The 18,630-nt window shown below is 25.4% G+C and overlaps 2 protein-coding genes across 3 annotated transcripts; both read left to right on the forward strand.

The window, feature by feature from the left end:
* The first annotated feature begins 2,638 nt into the window (after positions 1–2,638).
* On the forward strand, positions 2,639–6,742 carry LOC115718093 (uncharacterized). The gene is made up of 13 exons (XM_030647238.2): positions 2,639–2,924; positions 3,036–3,102; positions 3,197–3,303; positions 3,424–3,492; positions 3,667–3,721; positions 3,829–3,876; positions 3,975–4,132; positions 4,215–4,453; positions 4,572–4,662; positions 5,215–5,343; positions 5,456–5,609; positions 6,217–6,311; positions 6,433–6,742. The coding sequence occupies exons 1-13, from the start codon at positions 2,703–2,705 to the stop codon at positions 6,613–6,615; spliced, it is 1,617 nt and encodes a 538-aa protein (XP_030503098.2). The 5' UTR covers positions 2,639–2,702; the 3' UTR covers positions 6,616–6,742.
* Positions 6,743–8,989: 2,247 nt separating this feature from the next.
* Positions 8,990–13,714, forward strand: LOC115697070 (replication protein A 70 kDa DNA-binding subunit D-like). 2 transcript variants are annotated; one of them, XM_061106704.1, is made up of 9 exons: positions 8,990–9,455; positions 11,360–11,542; positions 11,628–11,901; positions 11,987–12,074; positions 12,197–12,321; positions 12,401–12,618; positions 12,717–12,874; positions 12,961–13,252; positions 13,331–13,714. In XM_061106704.1, exons 2-9 carry the CDS (start codon positions 11,399–11,401, stop codon positions 13,535–13,537), a joined length of 1,506 nt encoding a protein of 501 aa, XP_060962687.1. In that variant the 5' UTR covers positions 8,990–9,455; positions 11,360–11,398; the 3' UTR covers positions 13,538–13,714. The 2 variants fall into 2 exon arrangements, with proteins under 2 accessions (XP_060962687.1, XP_060962688.1); XM_061106705.1 differs by having other exon boundaries at positions 8,991–9,455; positions 11,419–11,542.
* The last annotated feature ends 4,916 nt before the right edge of the window (positions 13,715–18,630 follow it).

An 18,630-nucleotide genomic window follows, 5' to 3' on the forward strand; every position in this document is an offset into this window, starting at 1 on the left:
TAAAAAATAAAAAACGGTAAGATATGAATATTAGAATTTTATATAATTATTTTTGTAATAATGTTTGTTGATTGAGCCGTGGAGTACTCTACCTTATTTATCCACCGTTAGATGAATGGAAAATGATGGTAATCGGTAAGATTAGTGATAATTATTTAGAGAGATGTTATTGGTGATATTTAATATTTTATTTTATTTATTTTACTTTAATAAAAAATTTAAAAAACTATTAACTAATTAAAAAGAGTCATTTAAAAATGCACGCAAAGCCCTAATTAGCGTCTCTATCCCTGCTTATTCCCCAAGGAGAATAGGGTGAGGAAGGTGAGAATCTCCTAATATAAAAATAAAATTTGTTTTAAAAATTTATATTTATACAATAATAAATTGCATAAAAATTAAAATATTATATATTGTTTATTATTCAATATACTAATTAGAATTCTACTAATTATTGTATAAATCACAACTTCAAAAATTTATAACACTAGTATATTTAAAAACTATAAATACATATTATTAAATATAAAATATTATTAAAAATAATTAAAATATTAAGCGAATCCTCGTTGGGGGAGGCAATGTCATCTCTATTCATGTCTCGTTTAATAATTTTAGATTAAAAAGTAATCACAAATTAATTAAGATGTTATTGTATAAATAAAAGTAGGCAATATCTATATAATTATGAATAATATTATTTTGTAACACGGAAAAAATATTTCAGCAAAGAAAGTACACCTTATTTTGGAATTTATATTGTGCTTCTAACTTTTTTTCTCTTTTTTCTTTTGAAAATTTCGACTTATAAAATAATTTATATAACATATTTTCTTTATTTAACAAAGTTAATAGAGTAATTTATTTAATAAATTTCAATTACACTCGTAATATTTATCCAATTACTCTACATTGTTTTAAAATCTAAATTCTATTTTTCTTTTCTTCTTTCACATAATTAAATAAAGAGCTTTTAGGAGTTAGGCATAAATTAATAGTATTATAATTTTCTTCCTAAAGAAAAATATCATTATTTTTTTTTTGTAAGGAAAAATATTATAAATTCTAATCTCTTTGTGACAAGTGTATTAGAAACTTTATTATTTATTAGATTGAGAGTCAATTAACAAAACTTTAAAAATAGTTATGTGGTGTGTTTATGAGTATGCTTACATTAAAGTGATATGATCTAATTAATTATTATTGTTAGAAAGCATATTATATTATGATTATTATTGCTTATGATTGTGAAGTTAACCAAATATAGTATACTATATATAAATGTATGTACATACACGCACTAGCTAAAAGATTATTATAACTAAATAAACACCACAATTATTAATGTACTTAATTTAAAGACATGTTAGAATATATATATATATTTTTTTTCATGTTAATGTTTATTATAGTTATAATTTTATTTTTATACATTTTTAAAAAATTTAGAATAATTTACATTATCAACAACAAAATTTCTAATATTCTAATTTAGTATGTATAATTTTTTAAAAATTTATAAAAATAATATTATAATTATAATGAACATAAAAAAAATTATTTTCAAATATGTGTTCTTGATAAAAATTGTAATTATAAGTTTATTTACATTTTTTGTTTTTTATTTATGTTTGATAATTTGATTCGTGCTCGAGCCGGATGATGAAAAATTATCATGTCCGATTCTTTCGGGGGATGGATCGAGAATAATTCACCTATCCTAACAACAAAAAAAATCTGACTTGAACGATCCTGTATTAAGAGCTAAATTGGCTAAAGGGATGGGTTTACAAAAAAAATCATTGTTATTTTTTTTTTACAAAAAAAGTACAATTTTATATTGAATGTTTTTTTATATATATTTTTACATTATTTTATAAAAATATATAAAAAAAAACAATAAAATTACATCAAAATAACAAGAAAATAACACTAAAATAGTATAAAATAATATACAAATAATAAAATAATTAACAATAAAATAATTAAAGTACAATATAAAAATACATTAAAAATCGTATTTTATATAAATAAATATTAAAAATTCTATACAATTCTATTTTTTTGATTTTTTTTATTTTTAATATATATGTACATACGAGTATTTTTGGTTGTCAGTAATATAATATGTGACACTGATTAGTTTGGGGGACCATTATATTGGTATAACTGGACGGTCAAGATCAAAATGAAACATTTCTATAAGCCGTTAGATTTGACACACCTAATACATACAACACCATGAAAAGACATATTTAGTAGTGTTCAAGCCATTGACGTGCAGCTTTCATGGCCAGAATTTCCCAAAAATAAAACCTCAAATTATTTATTATTATTATTATTTAGAGTTTTTGTCAATTAAAGTTTCTCAATTGTGTTTAATCTTCCAAATTTAAATTTTGATAATAAATTTTTTTTAAATTAGATGTCATTTAGTTAACTACAATTATAAACTGCGTATATATAAATTACATTTATATTAATACATCTAATTTTTTTTTTCAAAAATATAAATGTGCAATAAAAATATTCTAAAAAAATAACAAATTAAATTTGTGAATGAATTATTATTATTGTTAATATTATTATAATTATTTTGATATTTTAAAATCATTGGTTTTCTTTATAAAATCGTCAATGTAAATATAAATACATATGAATGAACCAAATAGGTGACCGTTTAAAGTCGTTACTTTTACACAATGTCTTTAGTAACCAATTGGAGACTCACTGTTACAGTGCCACTCCCACAAACCCTGAAATCTTTCTACCCCAGATATGGAACCCGGGTTCGTTGTGTGGCTGAAGAAGCTTTGCCAGACCACATTAATGGAGGGTCAAATGAGAAAAAGAGGAAGAATAAGGTAGTTGTTGTTGGGTCTGGTTGGGCTGGACTTGGAGCCGCTCACCATCTCTGTAACCAGGTAATAATTACAGTTCTTGGTTAATTAGTTTCGAACTCTATCTGTTTGATATTTAGTCTCGCTGAAAGTTTGAGTTTTTTTTTTTTTTTTTTTTTTGGATTTTGATTTCAGGGGTTTGATGTTACTGTTCTTGATGGAGATAATGGTTTTGGTGGTCTTGAAGATGTTGGTATTCGAGGTAAGGAAGCTTTCAAGGCTTGAATAATTACTTTTACTCAATTGGGATTTTGATAAAGATTAGTGTGAGATAATTTACATTTTTTGGGAGTTAGGATATTGGAATCCGTACAGAAACATCTATAGCCTTGTTGATGAGTTGGGTATCAAACCATTCACCAACTGGACAAAATCAGCTCAATATTCGGAGGAGGGACTTGAGGTAGCATAGAGCTTAGTTGCTTTTAATAAGAGAGATTAAGTTTTCTTCCCATCATTAAAACATAAATGATTTTATGATTGAGTTGAAGCTTAGAATGAGAGGTTGGTCATGAATTTTCAGGTTGAGTTTCCAATATTCCAAGACCTGCCTCAGCTGCCTACTCCCTTAGGCACCTTACTCTATACCCAAGTATGTTTTGCTTCAATCCTTTTGATTCTTGTCTTTGTATTTCTCTTGCAATAGTATATGCAATTGCAAATGCAGCATTGTTGATCTGATAAAGAATATCAAAGTATTTCCAGTGTTTATAGCTTGAGTATCTCTGTCACTTGTGTTACTCAATAATCACTGCCTGTTTTGCAGTTTCTTCAGCTCCCATTGGCAGATCGATTAACTTCACTTCCTTTCATGGCAGCAGGTATGTAGCCTACTAAGTCCAAAATTCTGATACTGAAAGATTGACCAAAGAGACTTTTTCATTATAGGCAAAGACATTTACTAACATATAGCTTTTCTCTATTTCAGCTATTGACTTTGACAACACAGATACAGCATGGAGAAAATATGATTCCAGTAAGGATTTTTATTGCAGTATGATAACTTTTAATCAATAGATTGAATAAACCAAAGATGAATTGTTGGGATTTCTTATTTAGAGATTTGACTGGTAGTTACTGCGAGGGAGCTTTTCAAGCAGTTTGGCTGCTCGGAAAGGTTCTATAAGAAAGTGATTGGGCCATTACTTCATGTCGGTCTGTTTGCTCCAGCAGAGCAATGTAGTGCTGCTGCAACTCTGGGAATGCTGTACTACATCATCCTTGCTCACCAGGTTTGATGGGTTCAGTTCCTTTTCTAGATTTTTTCATAAAGTCCCTTTTTGAATATGAATATTTACTTTTTGGTGGATGTAGAAAGATTTTGATGCGGTGTGGTGTCGTGGGACTGTTAGAGAAAAGATTTTTGAACCGTGGATTGACTCCATGAAAGCAAAAGGATGTGAATTTGCAGAGGGTAGAAAAGTAACTGATGTCTCCCTCAGTGAAGAAACAGGCTGTGTTTCAGCAGTAATTTGTGGTAAAGAAATATATGATGCTGATGCAGTTATTTTAGCTGTTGGCATCTCTACACTTCAAGATCTTATTAAGAACAGGTGTGTTGTGTTTTGTTTCACTTTCGATTGTTGCATTGTATGCGGCTGACACCCTTTACAATTTCATATTTGTTCTAGCTATAAGCCAATGCTAACTGTGGAAGAACTATATGTATAGTGCAGTGATGTGTACAAGAGAGGAATTTCTCAAGATTTTGAACTTAAATACCATTGATGTACTAAGTGTCAAACTTTGGCTTGATAAAAAGGTCAGTTTTTCTTGATAGAGAAAAAAAATCTGAAATAACTAGAAATCAATCACAAATGATCTGCATTATTATTTTGCTAATTAGAATTTTTGCCCCCTAAGCTTTAACATGTACCAAATCATGTTCTCTGAATTTTTCTAACTGTTAAAACTTTCCTGAACTATTGAAATTATTGGATTTTTAAGAACTTTGTCTAATTTCATTCAATTTTGCTAATTCACTTATTGTTTATATACTAAATCATGCTCCCTAGACTTTGATATCTACCAAATCATACCCCTTGAATTTTACCAAATCATACTTCCTGAACTTTCATCCATGTTAGACTTTTCTTACTAAAATTGGACAAAAGACCTTAAATGCAACAATCTCAATAGTTCAGGAGAAATTTTTAACGACCTTAAAAGTTCAAGAAACATGATTTAGTACATATTAAAGTTCGAGGAGCAAAAATCCAATTTAGCTTTGTTATTTTAAGCCTTATTGTGGTGAAAGTGTTTAAGTGTTTCTCTAGCTAACTAGGTACAAAGAACAATGCTCATTACTTTATAGGTAGATATTCCATATGCAAGCAATGCCTGCTCTGGATTCGATGCTTCATTTGGATGGACCTTCTTTCACTTGAATGCAATTCAAGACGAGTATAAAGACAATCCCGTCTCGGTAATACAGGCTGATTTTGTGAGTATCGAAACCTTTCCAATCTTAAAGAAATTCTTTCGGGCTTATTATATAGAAATATACACCTTATGGCTTATACTTTCTTCTATCAAATGTATTTGGGGTGCTGCAGTACCATGCCAATGAGTTATTGCCGCTGAAGGATGAGTTTATAGTTTCAAAAGCTATGTCTTACCTCTCAAACATAATCAATGGCTTGGAGAATTGTACCATTACACAGAAAGAGATTAAAAGATTTCCAAAATCCTTGCCTCACTTCTTTCCTGGTATTCCTTTCTTTAAGACTATTCTTTTCAAACATATACTTACATTCATAATGTACCCTTATATTATGTTTGGTAGGAAAGATTTTTAGGTGGGATGAGGGAATAAATCATGTGTTTGGTAGAGAGGAAAGATAGAAGGATACATTTTCCCTTCCCTTCAAATGTACAAAATCTAAATGACAAAATAAAATATATCAAATGTCCTAAATACCTTTCATAACAAATAAATAATAAGCTAATTAAGGTTATTGTCCCGGAACTTTATCATGCACTAAATCATGTCCCTTGAATTTTTAAGGCTAAGGAAAGTCTAATATGGATGAAAGTTCAGGGGGTATGATTTGGTACATGTCAAAGTTTGAGAGGCATGATTTAGCGCACAAACAATCACCGAATTAGTAAAACTAAATAAAATTGGACAAAAAACTTTAAATCCAACAATCTCAATAGCTCAAACGAAATTTTAACAGAAAAAAAAGTTCAGTAATGGGAGACTTGTTATCCTTTCCTTCCATCATCCACTCGTCTTTCTTAAACTCTCCATCCTTCCTAATTTCCATCACTCTCACCAAACACAGTAATGGGATTGATTGATTTATGATAACAGGTTCATACAAGTTCATGACACGTAGTCCAACCTCTTTCCCAAACATGTTCATGGCCGGAGACTGGATAGTAAACCGGCACGGTTCATGGGCACAGGTTAGAAATCTCAACAAACTTTAACTACTCTTTTGAGTCTTTTAAGATATAGAGTAAAGAGTAGTTATAGCAAGAGACAAGAGTAGAGGAATGTACAGTTTTGGATTGTTTTGTTTGACAGGAGAAATCTTATGTGAGTGGACTTGAATCTGCCAACCTTGTTGTGGATTATCTTGAACAAGGAAGCTTCGCTAAAATTATACCAGTTGAGGAAGATGAGCCTCATATTGAAGCTCTACGCACCCTAAACAGAAGAATTAATGAACTTACAACCCAGCTTCCATTATCAGATTATTTTCTTTAGGATAATTTCAAAAAAAATACACATGATAACAAAAATTGTAAAAATTCGATTGTACGGAATTTTAAATATTCTTACGTTTTTATGATTTTATTTACAGAAAATGCAGTATTTTAATGTTTTTAAGTTATAATTTTATTAATTTGTTGTTGAGTTTTTGTTATTTTTATTGTTATTTTGATGTTATTTTTTTATTACTTTTATATAATTTTCTTGTTATTTTTATAGAAACTGTAATAATGTAAAAACAATTAATAAATTAATGTTTAGTAAATTTTTAAAATAATTAATAAAATAATAAATATGGGTTCCAATTCCATATTAAATTATATCAATGTGTGATATTTTCAATGCCCATTAGCTTTTACAAAGGATTTAAATAGAATATAATTTTGCAAAATAACTTATAAAAATAAAAACATATATCTAGTTTTGTTATCTAAATTACTAAAATGATATCGTGTGATTCTTTATAAGCCAACATGATTCATGTGAATGAAAAAGACAGCCACTTTACTTTTTAACAAACTTTGCACTTTCTTATCATATTCCTTAATTGGGTGACTATTAATATTTAGGAAAGATAAATTGTTTTAATATTTAACTGAATGTGGATGCCGCAGTCCTGAAGGATTTTTCAAGAGCTGGCTTTGGAGGAATTATTCGAAACAGTGTTGGCTTGGTAGTGGCGGCAGTGGCGTCTTCTCATGCAGGGGGAGGAGACGTTCCTACTTTGGAAGCTAAAACTCTTCTCTTCTCCTTGTGGTGGTGTATCGATGAGTGTTTCCTCATTCAGTGTGGAAACGGACTGTAAAACTATCTTGGATGCTATTTCGCACACTAAAGAAGATCTTTCGCCTTTTGGTGACCTCATCAAGCAAATTAAGGAAATTTTATCTCTCATCCCTGGAGCCTATGTTACCCATGTCAACCGATCTGCAAACTCGTTCGCGCACAATCTGGCAACCTGGGCTAAAGGGTTAGATGAAGTAGCAATCTGGATTGGTGATGACCCTTGTGATTTATCGGACTTCCTTTCTTCTTAATGGGCACCTTTCCCTCAAAAAAAAAAAAAAAGAAAAAACAAACTACAAGGATGTTTTTATTCTATTCTACCCCTCATAAATAACTTATTGATTAATTTAAATTAATAATGTGACTCTATATATTATTTTTTAAATTTTTTTTTAAATTTACGGTTTGGCTTTCTAAAGTGGTTGCAGCGAGTTGCAATAGGAGTTTTTGTATGATTTTTTGTTGCAATTTAGGTTGCAGCGCTAGTTGCAATAAGGGGTTTCTATATAAAATTTCGTAAAAATGCAAAAAAAAAAAAAAAAAAAAAAAAAAACTATTTTAAAGTGTAAAAATAAAAAAAAAATCCTAATTTTTCTTTACAATTACCTTCTAAGTTATACAAAGATTAGCAGTTAACTTCCAAATCATATCATTAAATTAGTGATTGATAATCATATACAGTATAACCTCTAATTTGTTATAAAAAATTAAGTCTCGATTTGGGCCAGTTATAAATAAAAATAACCTCTAAATTGTAATTAGTTATACATTTTTTAAGTCCCGTATTAACAAAGTATACCTCTATATAAGAATAATTACATCTTAATAAAATATATACATGGATTTTATAAATTTATTTATGTAAAATTAATAATTTTATTTTAAATTATAATACGTGTATGAAATTATATTTACTCTAAAATATTTCTATTATAATATAGTATTAATGATTATTTATTGTTATTATTGTTACATTGATTTTTTTTTAGTTTTTTAATTTTTTTTTTCTAGTGTAACTCTATTTAGTTATAACCTCTCAATTATAATATAATTTACTTAGTCCCAATTGTATTCTCAGTCCCGACTCTATTCCTGGACTCGAAACACGGCCCTAGCCCAAGCCTTTGACTTAAACAGACCTAAATAAACTAAAAAAATAAAAGGTATAAAACATATTTTTGTTTTTTGTTTTTAAAATTAAAATACGAAAGTGGTTATAAAATACATATACTATTTTTTTTTAACTTTTTGTTAAATTTACGGTTTGAGTTTCTAAAGTGGTTGCAACGCTAGTTGCAATAGGGGTTTCTATACAATTTTTTTGTTGCAATTTAAGTTGCAGCGTTAGTTAGAGGTTTTTATGTAGATTTTCATAAAAATGCAAAGAAAATTATTTTGAAGTGTAAAAATAAAAAAGACCATCATATTTCTTATTAAAAAAAAACATGTTATATTTAATATATACTATAGAAAACGAAAGTCAAATACAAAACATCAAATAATTCTTTTTTTCGGGTGAATGAAGACCATCATATAAAGTAGTAGAATAAAGGTCAATAATAGCTTAAATTTCAATTGTCAAATTCATCTATATATATCTATAATGCTGTTGTTAGGGATGGTGATGTGGCAAGTTACCATGTTAGGAACCTAATTTTCTCTTTTTTTCCTAATTTCTAGCTAAAAATCTATTAATTGCGTATTATTATTTATTATTATTATTATTTATTTTAAAAAAAACTAATTTATTCAAAAAATCTAATCTCCATTTTTTAGTCACTCCTAACCTATCTGCCGCCCATTTTTTTCTTCTCTTCTCTTCCTTTTCTTTGCTTCCTCTTCCCTGTTATTCTCTCTTCTATATTCCCTCTTCTCTATGATTTAAGGCTTTAGGTCAATTTCAAGTAAACATCTTTTCCCTATTACCTTTGGCAACCAAAGACCAAGAAGAAGAAGATGTTTGGCAACCAAAGAAGAAGAAGAAGAAGAGCACAATCTTTCGGTGGAGGAAAACCCAATTGACCAGATCAAACACCCAACAGAAAATAGTGAGAAATTATAATCTCTATCCCCTTTTATTTTTCCCATTTTTTATTCTTCATTTGGTGAAATGTCTATTTCTTATTGTCTGATCTATATTTGTGATTTAATTTTGATTTCTATGTCTGATTTCATTTTTTTGATCTTCATTGCCCGATTTCTAATTCTGATTTAATTTTAATTTCTACTTGTCTGATTTTGAAAATGTATATGTTTAAAAAAATTATGATAATGAATAAATGGTAGTATTTTGCTTCTTAGGAAAGTACACAGTTTGCCAATTAAAAAAAAAAACTATGACCAAACTGGAACACAGAAAAGAAGGAGAAAATGAATATGTATATGACAGGTCTATTCACTAAAGTAATATAAAATTAGTATTGACATCAAAACTGTATAAAGATTTCCCTATTAAAATTTTCATTGATATCTGATTGTATTAAAACTGTTTTGGGTTTAATCTCTAAAATAGTATTTTTTTTTCTTTTGAAAATGCAGCTTTGGCAGGATACAATCGTGAAGAAAAAAAAAATATAGAAAAAAAATTATAGAGAATGTTCATGAGTCAGTAGGGGTTTTATTCATCAAATCTATGTGTTTTTTTTTTTATTTGCCTTTATTTTTAACTTTTTACAACTAATATTTGTATAATATAGATAGCTATTGTATATTTTTTTAGTAATAATTAGGTCTATTGTAATAGTATGATATTATTTAAACGTTATTAGATGTGATTCAATTTCAACTTTACCAGTTAATATTTTATGTAATAAAAATTTAGTGGTATCATTTAGCTATTTTGTATGAAAACGATTTTTAAAAGAAAAACAAATAATGTTTCAAGAATTATCAAAGGAAGACAAAAAATCTTAAAATTTGAAAAGGCTATATTATAATTAGTAGAGGAGAAAAGTAAATAAAAGGAGCGAAAAATTAAAGAACAAATTAAATGTTCGCCAAACACAATTAACAGCATAAATGCTTAGCTGTTATTTTTATATAATAATTGTGAATTATTATATACTGATTTAATGCTAATGGAAATCAATATTAAAATAATAATATTAATACAGCTAATGACAATTAATAGATTTAAACTTTTATTTTAATACATTTACATACATATAATATAATATTAATACAATTAATAAAAATCAATAGACTCAAACTTTTCGTTTTATACATTTATGTAGAAAAATAATAAAAGCATAAAATATAACTGAATTAATCAACATTAATTATTTGGTCTATTCCTTATTTCGTATGATCATCATTTTAAATGCTAAATATTATTGTTCTTTGTATTTATTGATTTCAATGTGTGTAATTATATGTGTTATATATAGAAAGAATACATTTTTATGTATTAGATTGTATTCAATTTAAATAATATTTAATTATGTGTAACATTAATTTTCATATCAACGGTTCTATGTAATGACTTATTTTAATTTAATTAACTTTTTATTTTATTGTTTTCAACGGTTTTAATTTAATTAACTTTTTATTTTAATGTGTTTTACTATACTTTTCTATATATTAAACCAAAAAAAAGTTTCACAGCCAAATTAAATCATTAATGACAATTTAATTATCGAACTAGATACATATATCTATTTGGATAGGCTAAAAGATCATTTCTGCCAAAATAAAAATATATATAAATAAAATAATTAACATACATATATAAAAATAAAATAATGGACGCACTCATAACAATTAACTGAAAAAAAAAAATAAATACAATCATAATTATTAATGTTTTCAATGTCTTTTGAAATACATTCTTAATGATTCTACCAATAATTATTTTCATTAATACTATAAATGTACAGTTTTTCATACTATCAACTATTTAAGGATTGCTAAATTGTCCTCCAATTGATACCAACTAAATATTTTACAAAAATAGAAAAAAAAAATCTTATTTGGATTGCGTATAGTATACTTCATGGAGTACTCTTTTCTTAGTGACTTACACAATGAATCGGAGAGTTGGATGATAAGGGTTAGGGTATGTCGAATGTGGGAATCTCTTAACACTAAGAAAAATGGAGAATTGATTCACCTCAACTTGATTTTTATTGATGAGCAGGTAATTTCAATATTAATTTATAAACTTTCTTTTTTATTTTTTCATCCAATTACATTATACTTATTGAATAATGTTATTGTTATAGGAAAATCTAATCCATGCCACCATCACAAAAACTTTAGTTCCTAGGTTTAAGAACCTATTGAGTGAAGGCTCCTTGTATAGTATCAAGGGTTTCAAGGTTGTCAAAAGCACAGGGGAATATAGACCACTTTCCAATGAGTATAGGATTATTTTTTTGGTTGGAACTTCTCTCATGAAGTTAGAAGAAGAAACGATTCAGATTCCAATTAATGGATTTCAATTTATTACTCCAAATTTAATTGATTTGCGTGTTAATAATAATGAAATACTCTCAGGTATTTTTTTTTTTAATTTTGTTATTGAAGTATTTGAATTTAATATATTTATGCACTAATATATAATAATGTTATATTTTCTAAGATGTTGTTGGGTGTCTACGTGGTGTGGGTGATTATGAAACTGTTGGAGGGGGTTGGAAAAAAAGAGATATCACCATTCTAACAAATTAGTAAGTTTAAAATAATTAATGATGTATTTCGTAGTATATGTTTTATATTATTTGTTTAACCTATAATCATATTATATTATGTTTGATTATATATTTTATTTATTTTTATTATATATGTATAGTTCGGAGACATCGAAGATTACTTTGTGGGGAGATTTGGGGAAGATGTTCGAACCAAAATTATATGAGAAGGATAATGGCCCTGTGATTGTGATTGTAACTTCAACAACTATTAAAAATTTTAGAGGTAATTTTTTAAAAATATCACACTATATAATATTTTAAATTATAATATATTTTTGCTAACTTAGATTTACTCTAAATAGGTGAAGTTAGTTACTCTACAACAACTGCCAGCAAAATATACATAAATCTGAAAACAGATTATGTAGCATCATTAGTAGAAAAATTTTCTACCATCTCCAATGGTGTTGAAGTGATAGAGAGGTCAAATGTGAATAAGATTTCACCTGAGGAAGAGATGTTCCTTAACAGGATGAACATTGAAGAACTCTTAAAGACTGATTGGAGTCCTCAACTTAAGGTGATATTTAATAATATAAATAATTTTCACATCCCTTCCTCATTTATTTTTTGTTGAAATATTTTATAATTTTAATAAATAAAAAATTTTAATTGTAGGAATATTTCCTTACTGTGAGGGGAAAAATAACAGAAATAGACAACACATTTGGATGGTACTATATCTCCTGCCAAAAATGCTTTAGAAAACTTGAACTTGAAGATGGTGTTTATAAATGTTCCAAGTGCAACAACAAATGTGACTATCCTCTTGTGAAGTAAGAAAATGATTCTAATTTTTTATCTCCAACATATTAGTTATATTATTGATTTTTTTACTGTGTAAAGAAATATTTTAATATAGGTACAAAATACATATAAAAGTTGAGGACAAGACTGCAGAGACAACTTTGGTGATATTTAATGATATAGCTGAGAGCTTACTTGACACAGCAGCAAACAAGTTGTTTAAACAAACAACCAATGATGTTCCAACAGAAATTCAAAGTCTTTGTGGCAGAGAATTTGTTTACAAGTTGAAGTTGAATACGTTTAATTTGAAATATGGACATGAGAATTTTACAGTGTCAAAGGTTTTCAATCTGAATGAGAAATTAGAAGAGCAAGATGAGTTGAAGAAAATAAAAGATCATAAGGTAATGTTGACCTTTATAAAGTTTAATTTGTGTGCAAAATATGAAACCAATGAATCTATTATGGGTTTTCTTTTGCAGGAAAAAAATAATAATACTAATGAAGAAAATGAGAATAAAAATCGAAAGGAGTTACATTTTAAAGACATAACTGCTGCAAAAGATTTAGAAGATTCTGATGAAGATTATCATCATAGCAGTTCTCTTACCAAAAAAAATAGAAAAAACATAATTATTGAAGATGATAGTGATGATGAAAATATGAATCAAAAGCGATTGAGAAAATAGTGTAATTAGTATTATTGCAATCCATCTTGTGGAGTCCTTTGTTTTAAATTTTATTTTATTTTGATATAGTATTTGTGGTGTGATGAGAGTTTTGTTATTTTCTTATTTATGTACTGTTTAAGTGTGATTTGATGAAATACTTTAATTATATATCGTTTAAGTGTGTTATTTGTCCTATGCAATTTGAATATTTATGTAATTGTTTTAAAATTTTAGCATATATATATATATATATCTTTTTTATTTTAATTTTTTTGACAGAAATTATAATAGAATATTAAATATAAGTATATTTTACTATTTAAATTATAGAAATTAAAAATGAATTATTAGATAAATTAACATCATAACTTAAAAATTGGTAAAATCATTCATCGATTTTTTTTAATAAATCAATCAAATATGTTTTTATTAAATTTTAAGAATCTGTGGTTAAGCACAATGATATTGTGGCAGTCTAATCTTTTAGGATTCTAACTTTCTAAATTTATAATTTCTCTAATTTTTCTTATGTAATAATAATAAAATATCTATAATTTATCTAATAACCTAATAATAATTAATATGTATTTTATTAGTTTTTATTTCCAAAAATTTCTCACGTTATCATAAATACATTCTATTACATAAAAATGAATTTATTATATATATTTTACTCAATATAGAAATAATTTAATGTAATATATATCAATAACTATTAATATAATTACACTTTATTATTGATATTTCAAAATGCATCAGATTTAAAAATATATAGTAATTATTATCCATTTTAATATATTAATTGATACATATCCTTCTATAATTATCTTAAATTATAAACAAATAGTGTATATAGACATATAATTATGTATATACGTCATGCTTGATACAAATCTTTTCATTAAATTCAGTATTCTATAATAATTAATACATATATTTTTACATTATATATAAAAATAACATGCAGTACGATAATTACCATAAAAGAAAACCTTGCTGCAATTTTGAAAGTAAATAGCAAGGAGGCTTATTTAGAGAGCTATTTTATTGTATTTCTGTGCTACTCATTCCTCTCTTTCTTAACCTTTCTTAGTATCATTTTTTTTTAATTTGATATGGCTTCAAGGTTCTTTGGGTGAATATCTTCTTATTGCTTTTTTATTTATATCATTCATATTTATTTATTAGTGTTCATGAAATATACATTGTTTTTTATTATTGCTCACTCATTTGTTTTTTTTAGATCACTCGAGACAAGAGGAATAACACTTATACTATCAACCCGCCAAATTGAGTAAAGCTTAAGGAAATTCTCATATAGCTAAAGCTTATTTATGAAACAAGGTATAGCTTTTTACAAATTGAGTAATATAACTTTAAGGAAATTTTAACAAAAAAAAATGCTCGATATCAATATATAATAATGATCATGATTATAATATAAGTGATTTTTTTCTTTTAGTTTACGTTAATACGTTGTTATATATTTATTTCTTTTTTGTTTTAAGAAAAATTTTCTACTGAATGTTTGTTTATGTAAATATTTTATTTATTACATTATTTTTTGTTATTATATTTTTTAGAATTCCTAAGGGGATGGAAAAAAATATGACTACCTCTAATGCCTTTTGACAACATATCATGATCTTTCAACATGAATTTATTTCTTAATCTTGCTTCTTGCAATTTTTAAAATTTTATTATTAGTTTTTTATTTTATTTTTTTATTTAATTAACCTTAACTTTACTAAAAATAAAAAATAACTAAGTAACCAACCAATAATTATATTAATAATTAATAATACAACTAATACAACTTCTTCATATTCAAATTTAATATAATGATTATTCTATGCCGAATTACTTTTATAATAATAGTGACTATAATTATTTTGTGATTTCCACTTCTAATAATAAGGTAGATTTTTATTTATTTTTATTTATTTTATACTTATAAACTAGAACTATAAACATATAAAAATTCACAAATGTTCTATTATTATATATATACGAGGTTAATAATATAAAGGAATTTATAAGAATAAAAATTGTATTGATAATCATACAATGAGTATACTAAAAGTTAATTGTGTATATCTATCTATAACATATATAAAGATGGATGAAGTTTTTTTTGGTTTGGTAAAGTTATTTTGTCATTTTGTGAAATTTAGATGTGAGTTTTTTTAGTTTACTCAAATTATTTTGTCATTTTGTGAAATTTAAATGTGAGTTTTCTTAGTTTAGTCAATTTATTTTGTCATTTTGTAGTTTTTTTATTATTTTGTTCATTATCTCATAAATAATTCATTATTTTTAAATGTTTTCTTTTAAAATTTATTATAGTCATTTCAATTTATTTTTAATATACCTATTTTTTCCCAACTAATTTATTGTTGTTAATTTTTTTTTTTTATAATTTTCAATATGCCTTTGTTCTAACTAATTTATATATAGTTGTCAATTATTTTATTATTAATTTTAATATGCCATTGTCATTTTTTTTGTCACTCAATATTTTAAACATTTTTTTATTATTTTCACTTTTTTTATTTTTATTATACCTTCTTTTATTGTTATTATTTTTTTTAAAATTTTTAATATTCCTTTCTCATATTTTTTTTCACATTTGCTAATACTCTCGATTTATTTTCAAAAAAAAAAAAAAATATTTATCATACGTATATTATATAACTATAACTATTATTTTATACTTTTGTAAAAATTTAAGAATTTTTCTTTATTATTATAATTATCTTTTTTTTTAATATGCCTTTGTCATTTTTTTTGTCACTCAATATTTTTAATTTTTTTCTTATTATTGTCATTTTTTTTTCTTTTAATATACCTTCTTTTATTGTTATTATTTTTAATTTGCCTTTCTCATTTTTTTTTACAGTTGGTAATTCTCTATTTATTTTTTCAAAAAAAATCTTTACTATCATACATATATTATATAACTAAGATTATTATCATATACTTAAGCTAATGTACTTTTTTAGAAGAAAAAAATGACACATATTATTATTAAAAAAAAATAAGATTTATACCATTTTGAATATTGGTGGATTTTGTAGATTCTCATTAATTTGGTCTACTATGTACAACATTGCCCTTAATTGATTTTTATTCATTTTATTGTCTGGTAATATCTTATCGAACAACAATTTTATTATTCTTTCTCTTACATTTAAAGAAACATCACACTGATTTTGGATACACATATTTGAAGGACAATACTAACTTTATTTTCGGTCACCCACATTTGAAGTAATACTGTAAGTACATTACAATTTCTTTTAATTGTAATTAATTTTACTATATTATAAATAAATTTCTTTTTAAAAAAATAATTATTGTTTTCTTTTCATGATAATATGTGCTGATGAATGAGAATATGTAAATCTTCAAGACATCCCTTATAATTCTATAAAGGTACATTAACAGTCATTCTTTGTTTTTCTTTTAAGTTATTATTACTATTTAGTACTATTTTTTTTTTTTTTTGAAAAAAATTCAAATTGAAGACACAAACAATATGTATATATATAAATCTCATACAACTATATTTTAATTAGTAGAATTTCGTACAAGTGATCAAGAGCGTAAACGCCTCCCGGCTTTAATAATCTCCATGAAAAATACTACTTGATTCTTCAAGGTTCTTCCAATTCAACAAAGGTTAGTATATCTAACGCTATTTATTTGTGAAACCTTTATACATGCTTCAAAAAAAAAAATGTAATACATGTATGAATGTAACTCATTTAATGAAAAAAAAATACTTACATATATTGTTGTAATACTGTTATAATTCCAAATTTGCATAAATATTGTATAATTTTTAATTTATTAATAATTGCATTCTTCATTTCACTTACTAAAAAATTGTGTCCAAATAGTGTTTTCGACACTATGTTTAGTGTGATCATATCATTTGTATGTCTATTACATATCATCAATATTTTTAGTGCCACAAGAAATCTAAATGTGTACACACGCTTTTAAAATATTCCCAAATTTATTTTCACTTAAAAATTGTAAAGTTAAGTTCTATTTTATTAGTTTTTATTTTTTTTAAAATATATACTTTTTCACAAGATATGATATCAACAGTTCAACATAATAAAGGCAATAAATATTAATAAAAATAAAATTAAATTAATTTAAAAATTTTATGTAAATGTATTTTTAAATTTTAATTTAATTTGTATTATATATATTTCTTTTTTATCTTTTTTGGGTCAAGAGTTAAAGCATATTTTCCTATTTGAATTATAAAAATTAATAATGAAAATATTAGATAAAATGACATCATAACTAATCAAAATTAAATAAGTTTATTTTTTTTTCAATTTTTTTTACATTCTTAAAAATTGTTTATATGTTTAACTTTTTAGATTTTTTTTCCTTTCATAAATTTAATAATATAATATGAACTGTCATACTGTTTAATAATTTTTTTTTTTTTTTTGAAGGAAAAGAATAAATGGAATTGATTTCAGAATTGATCAAAGATTTTGGTGATTCAAGAAATATTCCACAAGAAATTTATTTATTACAGAATCAATTTTCATCTTTAGCTCGGCACGTAAGGATTCAAAAATTAAAACTTAAGAGATATGCCTCCAGTGCCCAATGTCATATAAAAAATGACAACTTGGCTGTTATTCAGAAGACCATATGCAAACATGCAAGATTGATGAGGAAAATTCAAATGATCAAAAACAGATACAGACATGATTTAAATAATAAGATAACTTTCATTCTTCAAATTGTGAAGTATTTCATAAATTGCATGAAGGTGGACAATGTTACAACTCCCATTGAATCACTTCAATCAAACGGTACGTTTTAGTTCAAAAAAAAAAAAAACATTCACATCTATTCAAATATAAAATAACTAAAATGTCAACTTTAGAGATATTTCAATATGCTATATATATAAATTAATATATCTTTATAACATGATGCAGGTCATAATCTCCTGCAATCCTGTAGTACAAATGGCAACAATAACACACCATTTCATATAAATCAAAATAATCAATCAAAGAAAAGAAAAAATCATATTCATACAGGTACATTTCTATTAATTTTACTCAACTTCG

The sequence above is a fragment of the Cannabis sativa genome, chromosome X (assembly GCF_029168945.1).
Source record: "Cannabis sativa cultivar Pink pepper isolate KNU-18-1 chromosome X, ASM2916894v1, whole genome shotgun sequence".
Lineage (NCBI taxonomy): Eukaryota > Viridiplantae > Streptophyta > Magnoliopsida > Rosales > Cannabaceae > Cannabis > Cannabis sativa.